Below are 11,075 nucleotides of genomic sequence, written 5' to 3' on the forward strand. Positions count from 1 at the left end.
CCCCCTCCCTTCAAGCACATCCTTGCCCTCAAGGATCAACTGTGAAACCCTCGACACCATCTCATCATCTCCATGATCTACCTGTAGTAAAGAACTCCCCTCACGCCTACTCAAGGCGTTTGCCACTTTGTTCTCTTTTCCCGGTTGGTAGATGATATCATATTCAAAACCAAGCAACTTCACCAAGAATTTTTGTTGCTCGGGTGTCACTATCTTTTGCTTAAGCATATGCCTCAATGCTTGTTGATTTGTGACAATAGTAAACTTCCTTCCCAAAAGATAAGGCCTCCACACCTTCACGGCATGCACAACCGCTAGCATCTCCCTAACATAGGTACTCCAAACTTTCTTCATAGTTCCAAGTGCCTTAGAAATAAAGGCTATTGGTCTCTTTTCTTGAACCAAAACAGCCCCTATCCATTCACCACTCGCATCGGTGTAAACCTCAAAAGGTTTCTCAAAGTTAGGTAGTGCTAGCACGGGAGTGGTTGTCATAGCCCTCTTCAACTCATCAAAGGCCTTCATTGCCTCTTGGGTCCATGCAAAGTTATCCTTCTTCAACAAGGATGTAAGTGGCTTAGCAATAAGCCCATAGTTCTTCACAAACCGCCTATAATAGCCGGTCAACCCTAAGAAACCCTTCAAGGCCGAAACATCATGAGGTAGTGGCCAATCAACCATGGCCTCAATCTTCCTTTGATCCACTTTCACCCCTTCCCCCGAGATGAAATGGCCAAGATACTCTAGTTTCCTCTCCATAAAAGCACATTTGGAAGCCTTTATAAAGAAATGGTGTTCTTCCAAGATCCTCAACATAACTCTCAAGTGGCTCTTGTGTTCTTCAATAGTCTTGGAGTAAACCAAGATGTCATAAAAAAAGACCAACACAAACTTCCTCAACAATGGCTTGAAAATTGTGTTCATGGCGGCTTGAAAAGTGGAAGGAGCATTACACAATCCAAAGGGCATAACAAGGTACTCAAAGTGCCCGGAGTGTGTCCTAAAGGCCGTCTTGTGTATGTCTTCACTCTTCATTCTTATTTGGTGGTAGCCGGCCCTCAAATCCAACTTGGAAAAGATTCTTGCACCATGAAGTTCATCAAGCATCTCATCCACGGTTGGGATAGGGAACCTATCCTTCACCATGGCCTCATTTAAGGCTCTATAATTGGTACAAAACCTCCATGTCCCATATTTCTTCCTCACTAGTAGCACGGGAGAGGAAAAAGGACTAGTACTTGGCCTTATCAAGCCATTTTTCAACATTTCATCAACTTGCCTTTCTATCTCCAATTTTTGAAAATGAGCATAACGGTAAGGTGGAACATTCACCGGCTTTTTTTCATCAACAAGCACAATCCAGTGATCAGAAATTCTAGATGGTGGCAAATTAGAAGGCACCTCTAGAACTCCCCGATGATCTTCCAACACTTCTCTTACTTCCACGGGCAGCCCCTCTAATTCATCTTTGTTTCCTTCTTCTTCACTATTTTCCACACTACACAAGTAGTTTTCCTTGGCCACACAATAGGCTCCACCTTTGCACAACTTCTCAAACATAAGAGTTTCACAAGACTTGATCTCCTTGGGTGACAATGTTGTCCACACTTTTTTCTTTGACCCAATCTTGAATTCCATGGTCATTTTCTCATAATCATTCAACACTTTCCCAATGCTTCTAAGCCAAGCGTTTCCCAATACAATATCAAGACCTCCAAGTGCCAAGACATGAAGATCGGCTACAATCCTCACCCCTTATATGTTCATCTTCACTTCCCTAACAATTTCCTCACATTTCAACTTGTCTCCATTTGGAACTTTCACCTCAAATGGATCTATGACACACGGCTTCAACCCAATCTTGGTGACAATATTAGAGTTGACAAAGTTGTGGGTGGATCCACTATCCACCAAAAGAGTCACCTCAAATTTCCCTACCCATGCCATCACTCTCATTGATGCGGGTCTAGGTACACTCGAAATGGCATTCAAGGACAATTCGGCCTCCTCTAGTGATTCACTAGATTCGGCCCCCTCTTACTCCAACTCTTCACTAGATGTCTCTTCATGTGCCTCATCTTCTACTTCATTGCTTTCATCTTCAAGCAACACATATGCTTGCCCGGTCCTACACTTGTGCTCTTTACTCCATTTGTCACCACATTTGAAACAAAGACCCTTCTTTATCCTCTCTTGGACCTCTTCTCTAGACATCTTCTTCACTTCATATGACTTTGGTTTTGATGCACTCGCTTCTCCCTCCTTGTCTTTCCAAGGAATTTTGGTTTGCAAAGGTTTTGAAACTTTGCTCCCCATATCCTTAGAATGACGCTTCTCAATGTGAGTGCTCTCTTCAAGAATCTCCGCCATTCTCATAACTTCTTGTAAACTTCTTGATTGCCTCAACTTTATCTCCTTGGCAAGCCAAGGTTTCAACCCATCTACAAAAGTACCAATTAGTGCCTCTTCGGACCAACCCCTAACCAAGGTTTGGAGTTGCCGAAACTCCTCAATGTAATGGTGTACTTTTCCCTCTTGTTTCAACTTTGCCAATTGCCCATGATGGTTGACAATTGGTGAGGGTCCAAATTGCATCAAAAATTCTTTTTCAAAGGCGGTCCATCCCAACCTCTTCTCATCCTTCTCATATTGATCTCTTATCCACCTCCACCACTTGCTAGCTTTTCCTTCCAAGTAGAAACAAGCCGTTGACACTCTTTCTCTCATTGGAACATCATATACATGGAAATAATTGTCCACCTTATCCAACCACTCATATGGATCCCCCCCATTGAACTTAGGGAAGTCCACATTTGGTCTCTTGGGTCCACGGTCATAAGTCTGGTTTCCCCTCCTCTCATCATGGATTCCATCATCAAACATTCTTTCATGATTGCCTCCATTTTGGTCATAGTAGTGAGGCCTTCTCTCCTCTCGGTTTTCATGGCCCAAAGGCTTTTTATCATCTTGATTTTCATGGCCCCAAGGCCTCTCCTCTTCATACCCATACTCGGCCTCATGGTTATCTTCATTTCTAGGCATCTCATACCTCACATCATGATGTCTTCCTCTAGTGCTAGGACTTCTATGGTGGCTTCCACCATAAATCCACCTTTCCACGGCAACATCATCATGCTCTACACGTCCACCTATTCTCAATTCAACTCTTGGTGGCTCATGCACCGCATCATGCAAAGACTCGGTCACGCTTGTCTCCACACCATCCACAAAAGCATCACGCCTTTGTGCATTATTCTCTTGCCGTGGGGCTTGGCCTTCTACAAGCCTTCTTTCAATTCTTTCAATACTCTCATGTGTTTCTCTTCTCATAGTCTCCATAGCTCTTCTATGCTCTTCACTATCATGGGTGATAGCATTTATAACCATTCTAAGTTCGGCCATAGTGGTGTTGACTTCACTTAGGATGTCCATGACTCTAGTGTTGACCCCCTCAAGTACCTCAATACTTCTCGGTTGGAACTCTTGATCAACTCGGCCTCTTGATTGCTTGTACTCATGATGCTTGCAAACTAGCTTCTTGAAACTCTTGCAAACTAGTCTTGCAAATTGAATTTTCTGGTTGGTGTAGCCTTGGACAGCAACTTGCACTTCAATGGGCGGTAGGATGGGCTCACAAGTCCGACCTTGAGTTGTCCACCTTTGTGGGTGGGCAACCCCTCTTGCACAAGCAAATGTCCAACCTTGGATCCTCCACCTTCTAGGGTGGTCGATCCCTTCAAGAACAAAACTCCGTCCTCTACCTCAACCCCCAAACTTCAATTCAACAATTCACAAGCAACAAGAAAGTAAACAATGTCGAGGTCCTCCGTGGACCTCCCAATCAAATTCACAAGGTTGAGTTATCGCGTTGTTTACCTCTTGGAGAAGTGAGAACTTTTCAAAATCACCAAACAAGAATTCTCTCAACGAAAGCACCAATTAGTGTTGGGGTCCTCGGTCTAGACCCAAAACACCAAGTCCTCCACGCCAATGGTGGCCTTGTGATGACCGAACCTTGGTTCCTCTCTTGCTTGGCTCACATGCAAAGGTGGTCAATATGACCACTTGGAGATGGTGGGGTTAAGTGTTTAGGCTAAGATGGGTGTATAGAGTGATGGAAGATGAAGAGTGATGGTGTGGTTCAAGGGTAATGGGCGCACGTCACTAATGAGTGCTATGGTGTAGGCGCCACTTGGAAGATAGGCTTAGGGTTTGGATGATGTGTTTAGGGTTTGGAAAATGTAAGATGGGTGGCTAGGATTGAAGATGAGTGATGTGGAGAGAATGGCTAGGGCTGGCCGAAATTTGATGGAGGAGAGATTTTAGGAAGTTTCCTAAAATCTTGGAAGATGATTTCCTTCAAATCTTGGAGATGACTCTCCTAAAATCTTGAGATATGATGGATGATGCGTATGGCCGGCTATGGAGTATGGAATGGGTTAACTAGGGTTCCTAAATTATAGGAACCTTGATTGGCAATTGGGGTGGGCGGCTAAGGCATGAAAGATGGAGCAATCCAATATGGAAAGTGGACTAACACTTGTGTGGGGTGATTTTGGGGCTTGGGCGGATTGAATGAGCCAAATTCAATAAGAACACCTCAAGAACAATGATGAACATGCATGAACAAAATGAAGAACATGCATGAACAATGAAGAACACTCAAGAACAACGAAAAACGCTCAAGAACAATAGCAAAATACTAATGAACTTGAATGAACAAACACATAAAAAGAATAATCAATACTTGATTCACGGATTGCACAAGTAATGAATAAACCTCATAGATTGATAAACACAACTTGGATTCACGAATTGCACCAAGTTGCAAGAACAAGATAGATTGAATCACACTTATTCATGAATTGCAAAGTGTGATTCTCTCTTTAGGATTCACGAATTGTACCCAAAAAGCCTAAGTGCAAAGACACCAGTTTGTGATCTCTCAAACAAGAGTTTTCCCTCTAGGAGTTTGCCAAAAGATGCTAAAGCAAATGAAGGAGGTCCTATTTATAAGAAAAACAAATTGGAAACCCCCAATAGGTCCCTAGAAAATAAATAAATAAAACAAATTAAATAAATAAAGTAAATAACAAGATAATGGCCATGGACCAAGTCTAGCCGTGCCATGCATGGCCCATGGTGGGCTAGGTGGTGCACGGTGGTCAGGTTGGTCCATGGCTAGGTGGTGCGGTCATGGCTTACTAGGTGGTGAGCCATGGTGGTGCGCGGCATGGCTGGCTGATGGTGAGCCAGGGTGGTGCGGCATGGCTAGCTGATGGTGAGCCATGGTGGTGGGCATGACTTGCTGAAGGTGAGCCATGGTGGTGCACGGCATAATGGGCATGGCTTGCTGAAGGTAAGCCATGATGGTGCACGGCATGGCCTAAGCTGGTGGCCTGGGCGCTGAGTCTGCAAGGCATGGGCTAGAGCCATGCGCTGGATGGCATGCCTGGTGGGTATGCCACTGACCTGCTCCGCAAGGCATGGGCTGGAGCCATGCGCTGGATGGCACACCACGAGGCATGCCACTAACCTGCTCTGCAAGGCACGGCTGGAGCCGTGCGCTGGATGGCGTGCCTGTGGGGGCACGCCACTGGCCTTGCTAGGTAGTGTGGGGGCACGCATGCATGCGCGCAGATGCACGCTCAAGGGCACGCGCAAGCCTGCATGCATGGTCTGCGCGCGGTCAGTAGTCTCCATGCTCGCCCGCTGCGTGTCATGGTTTGAGCTAAGCCATGCAAGTAGACTAGCCATGTGACTGTCCTGACCCTCCATGGGTCGTGCCGAGGTGTGGTTCCGGGCAAATCTCCTGGGGGTTGTGACAGGTACTCCAGAGCAGATGCGTAGGTTGGCTTATAGTCGGAATTTTCTTGTATTGATAGGTCACATTTATAACTTCGTTATGATGAATGGATTTACATTTTCAAAAAAAAAAGGGGTAATGTTACTCTTTACTTATTTTATATTCTTTTTTTATTTTTTTATAATATAATATTAAATGATTGAAAATTATTTATTATATTTTAATTATAAATTATAAATTTATTATTATATTAATATAAAATTATATAAATAATAAAAATAATGATAAATAATTTTTTCTCACTTTTAAATTACATACATGGACGTACAAATAATTGCGAATGAATCCGAAAGACTCTAGTCACGGAGCCGAAGGTCTTGATTTCCAAAACACCAAAACAGGAGGAAAAAGAGTTGGGCCGAACTCTTGAGTCCAGTTTTCCAAATAGAGCATAAACCCCTCTCATGAATATCCAAACCAGTCATGATAGCCGCTGTACACTCCGAATCTCCATTGGAACCCACCTTGAAACAACACCACCCACTCCCTACGCTCAATCTCAGAAGGTTAGTCAATCTCAATCATCCCTCCCTTCCCAATTATTGTTCCTTTCGCTTTTCTTTTTTGTAATTCAAGTATTCAACATTAAAAGAAAGACAGCCATCTACCTATGGTTGTGTTTCTCAAAGTTCGAAGCTTTTTCTGCACGATACAATCTAAAGGATTGCAAACCCTAAACCCCTTTATTCCATTGAGTGTATTTTTTCACTCTGAATACTCTAATCATTCGGAATCATCAGGCTCTTCAAGACCAAAAATTGCCCACAACAATGTGGCAATCTTCTGGGATCTGGACAATAAACCACCGAACTCGTTCCCACCATACGAAGCCGCTGCCAAGCTAAAGGCGGCGGCGTCTTCTTTTGGGGATGTTAGATACATGGTGGCGTATGCAAATCGCCACGCGTTTGCCTATGTCCCGCAAGTTGTTAGGGAGCATCGGAGAGAGAGGAGGAAGAAGTCGAACCCGTTGAAGAATAGGGGGCTGACTAAGGCAGTTGAGCCGCATCTCTGTCGAGTTTGTGGGAGAAAGTTTTACACGAATGAGAAGCTTGTGAATCATTTTAAGCAAATACATGAGTCGGAGCATATAAAGAGGTTGAATCAGATAGAGTCAGCGAGGGGGGCGAGGAGAGTGAAGTTGGTGGCCAAGTATTCCATGAAAATGGAGAAGTATAAGAATGCTTCAAGGGGCATTTTGAACGCCAATTTGGGGTATAGTTTGGCCGATGAGTTGAAGCGGGCAGGGTTTTGGGTTCGAACTGTGCCGGATAATCCACAAGAGGCGGATGCTGCCTTAAAAAGTCATATGGTAGATATGATGGACGGAAGGAGGGTTGAGTGTATGTTGCTTGTATCAGATGATTCAGATTTCGTGGATGTTTTGAAGGAAGCAAAACTGAGATGTCTGAGGACAGTTGTTGTTGGGGATATGAACGATGGAGCTTTGAAGAGGGTTGCAGATGTGGGATTTTCATGGATGGAAGTTTTGATGGGAAAGGCTAAGAAACAGGCAGGATCGGTCCTTGGGAAATGGAGGGACCGGGATGTTTTGAAGAGGTTAGAGTGGACATACAAGTCTGAAGTGGAGAAAAAGGTATATGCTTTTGAGGATGATGTTGAGGATATTGAGGATAAGGGTTTTGAAGAAATTGTTCGTGGGAGAGTTGATGATAATAACATACAAGAGGAGGATAGCAGCGCTTGGTGGGAGCTGGACTCTGCTGATGTTATGGTTTCCTCACAATCACTGAAGAGATTGGAGTGGACATACAATCCATACTCGAAGCATAATATTGTAAATGATTCCGAGGATGAGACTGAGGATATCTGTTTTGAAGACTGCATGCAAAACGAAGACAGCAGTACTTGGTCAGATCCGGACTCGAATCCTGATGCCGTCTCTTCACAATCATGTAGATGACTGATGGTGGTTTGTTTGTATTTTATGAGTTTGTTATGTGGGAAACCGGTAAGTTCACTTACCTTCTCTTGGCTAGCATTTATCGGATAATGACAGAATTAAAGAGTTGGATCATCGATACATGATTCAAGGCAGTCAAAGTCCCAGCCACCCCCACTTCCTTGTGTTACAGAATTCATCGATACATGAAAGCACGCCTTTTGCCATTTTACAACCCTGTAAACAGCCAGTACCAAAAACAGAGAAAGCCGGGCCTTATGCAGCTGATTTCTTTTGAGGAAGTTGAAATAATTACATCTTTAGCTTGTAAATCTTGTAATAATATGTTCAATTGCATGTATCTTAAAAACAGGTTGTATGGTCCTATAGATAGATAAAGGTGTAGTTGCATTAGCCTTGATTCTGATGCAAGTCCAATGCCCTGTATTTCACTGACAAGTCTGGTGCAAAATCATCTATGCTTCTCTTCTTGGATAGGGCATGTAATTTTAACCTGATGCAAAGTACCCTCTCTACTTCAATTATTTGAGACTGAATTGTCGCAAGTTCTGTTTCTTACATGGGGCAGTGATTTTGAGTGAATCGGATTTCCCTCCGGCTGGAGGTGTGGCACATCGATTTTCGGGATCTACTTATACTTTTGGGTCCTGCACAGTTCAACAAGAGATGGCTATTCTTTAAGCCGGAATTATGCAGCTCACACGAATGTTCATGCTCCTCTAAAGTTTCAGAATTTACAGACGTTGCTGTTGCCAGCCAACTCAATAGCAAAAGTTTCGACAAGAGGGGTTCCTTGCAGTGCCATTCTCCATCATCTACTTTGGGAATAATCATTATTCATCGCAGGTGATTAAGTAGAACTGTAGAGGCATAAAATACCTCTTATCGAATTGATGTTTACAAGAGAATTTAGATATAAGAGGGGAAAGAAATAATCATTCAGTCCAACCTATCAATCCGCCGCAGTTCTTTTGCAACATCAACCATAGTTGGCCTTATCTCTGGTTCCAAGTCTACGCATGCGAGAGCCAACTGCAGCACTGCTTGCAATTGTCGCTCCATATCTGCTCCTCCCTCTGCCAAGATTGCAGCATCTACGATCTCATTTATTCTTCGATTTCTTACGGACTCTACCATGTGAGGAGCACGTCGTCCTGTTAAAAGAACTAAAAGAAGTACACCAAAACTGTAGACATCAGTCTTTTCTGTTACGTAGGGCGTTTGAACATAGTTCGGGCATTGATGACCTCGGCCATACCCAGAAAACGAAACACATACGCAGGTTTCACCCTTGGGAATTGTTATGCAATCAAAAAAGTTTGACAATTTGGGAACATCATGTTGGTCAAAGACGATAGAAAACACGGATATTTGCCTATGGATTATGGGTCTGGAGAAGGCAGTATGGAGATAGGAAATCGCATGAGAAATGTCCCTCGCAATCTTCAATCTCCTCTGCCACGCCATTGGCCGTCTTTGTTGGGGAACTCCATCATCATCGGAGGCATAAATTCGAGCAGCAAGAGTCCCATTCGTGATAGATTCATACACTAAAATGGGAAGTGGAGTTTCGAGACAGCATCCTATTAGCTTCACAGCATGCTTGTGAGGCCTTATCTTTGCAGAAATAGCGATGTCGGTGAAGATACTCTCGATTGGACAGGGATTACTTCCATGTTTCTTAATGGAAATGGTTCGCCCTTCATGAGAACCCTTGTACCATATGTAGTACGCGTCAACACGTAGAACAAGCCCTGAATCAAAGTTGTTGGTTGCAGACACGAGCTCATGGTAAGAGAAGATACGGATGGGAATAGGCCTACCATTACAAGCGGCAACCAGCTTCTCCAATAGCATGCTTCCATTCTCTAGAAAGGCCTTACCCCCTCGTGTTTTTCCGGCCATTCTTAACAAATGATCTCTTTTCCTTCCTCCCCATTCTGCGAGCTATAAACCTTTAACACATTAAAATCCACGAAAGTACCGAGAAAACTCGCTGAAAGTGAGTGGAGCTGGGTCTGATTGAGGGGTTCGACGACCATTTCATTGGTCAACATTCCCACGCGGACAGCCACTAGGTATTGCTTTGCTTCGTTCCAGATCAACCATTCGCGGAAAGTGGGGCTAGTTTGGATGGTTAGAATATTTATGTAAAATAATTTATAAATAGTAATAAAATAATTTGAATTAAGACATTTTATTAAGGTGTAATTTGGAGAGTACCTTAAGATGAATTGAGTTAAAATAAAAATTAAATAAAATATTATTTTTTAATATTATTGTTATTTTAAAATTTAAAAAACTTAAATTATTTATTATATTTTATAAGAATTTAAAATTATAATAATTAGATGATATGACTTGAAATAAAATGAGTTCAATATCCAAACGGGTCTGTCTTGGAAAATGAGAAAAATTGAATAAAAATTTATAAAATTAAATAATTATTTGAATAGGATTTTTAATATAATTTTTGTTTTGATATTTGAAAAGATTGTAATTTTTTTTTTTTATATTTTGTTTAGAAGTTTGAGAAGATTGTAATGATTAGACGAAAATGTTGAAAATTTAAAATTGAAACATATTTTGTATTTGATGGATTTTTGAAAAATAATAGTTAAAAATATCTAAAAATACACTACCATCCAAACAAGGCCCAAGGCTCCTTTGAACATTGGAGTATGTCAGAATTACATGAATAATAATGAAATGATTGGAATTAAAATGTTTATTGTGTTTTAGAAGAGAATAAAGATAAAGTTGTATACAGATATTATAAAATATAAATTGTTTGAATATGTTTTCTTTTATTATTTTTGTTTTGAAGTTTGTAAAAATTTATTGATTTTTGTTTGTTTTGAAATTTGTAAAAATTTTAATAATCACATGAAACAGTTGAAAATTTATAATTAAAAAATATTTTTTTACTGAATAATATTTGAGAATGAATATATGAGAAGTTTTGAGAATTCTGTGTCTCATCTGTCCGAACCAGCTTAACCCAACCAAACGATTGTCCAGATATTGCCAGCAATTTTTCGGACGTACCCTCTAGAATACCCTTTCTTGTTAGATATGGCTCGGTTTCAGAATTCAGGAGCAAGATGCTATAAGCGCAATATCCCACTCAGAGGGAAGGAAATCCACCAAACGGCGAAGAAGAATCATCGAACTAATGGACGGACCGCAACCCCAGTACTAGAACTCTTGAACTATAGGAAGGACCTCTAACCTCCACCCCGGAGTATATAATCTGATTTGCATACCAGTGACAGTAAGCTGGTT

At 41.9% G+C, this 11,075-nt stretch overlaps 2 protein-coding genes across 2 annotated transcripts; one reads left to right on the top strand and one right to left on the bottom strand.

Annotated features, from left to right (window-relative positions):
• Positions 1 to 6,167: 6,167 nt before the first annotated feature.
• LOC122281547 lies at positions 6,168 to 8,228 on the top strand. The gene has a single exon (XM_043093128.1). The coding sequence runs from the start codon at positions 6,477 to 6,479 to the stop codon at positions 7,788 to 7,790; it is 1,314 nt and encodes a 437-aa protein (XP_042949062.1). The 5' UTR covers positions 6,168 to 6,476; the 3' UTR covers positions 7,791 to 8,228.
• Positions 8,229 to 8,729: 501 nt separating this feature from the next.
• Positions 8,730 to 9,695, bottom strand: LOC122282473 (serine/threonine-protein kinase ZRK1-like). The gene has a single exon (XM_043094424.1). The coding sequence runs from the start codon at positions 9,693 to 9,695 to the stop codon at positions 8,730 to 8,732; it is 966 nt and encodes a 321-aa protein (XP_042950358.1).
• Between the last annotated feature and the right edge of the window lie 1,380 nt (positions 9,696 to 11,075).

The sequence above is a fragment of the Carya illinoinensis genome, chromosome 11 (assembly GCF_018687715.1).
Source record: "Carya illinoinensis cultivar Pawnee chromosome 11, C.illinoinensisPawnee_v1, whole genome shotgun sequence".
NCBI lineage: Eukaryota > Viridiplantae > Streptophyta > Magnoliopsida > Fagales > Juglandaceae > Carya > Carya illinoinensis.

What these genes read in the sequence shown, in the direction of transcription:
- LOC122281547 (XM_043093128.1), top strand. Translation starts at nt 6,477, where the DNA reads ATGGTTGTGTTTCTCAAAGTTCGAAGCTTTTTCTGCACGATACAATCT.
- LOC122282473 (XM_043094424.1), bottom strand. Translation starts at nt 9,695, where the DNA reads ATGGCCGGAAAAACACGAGGGGGTAAGGCCTTTCTAGAGAATGGAAGC.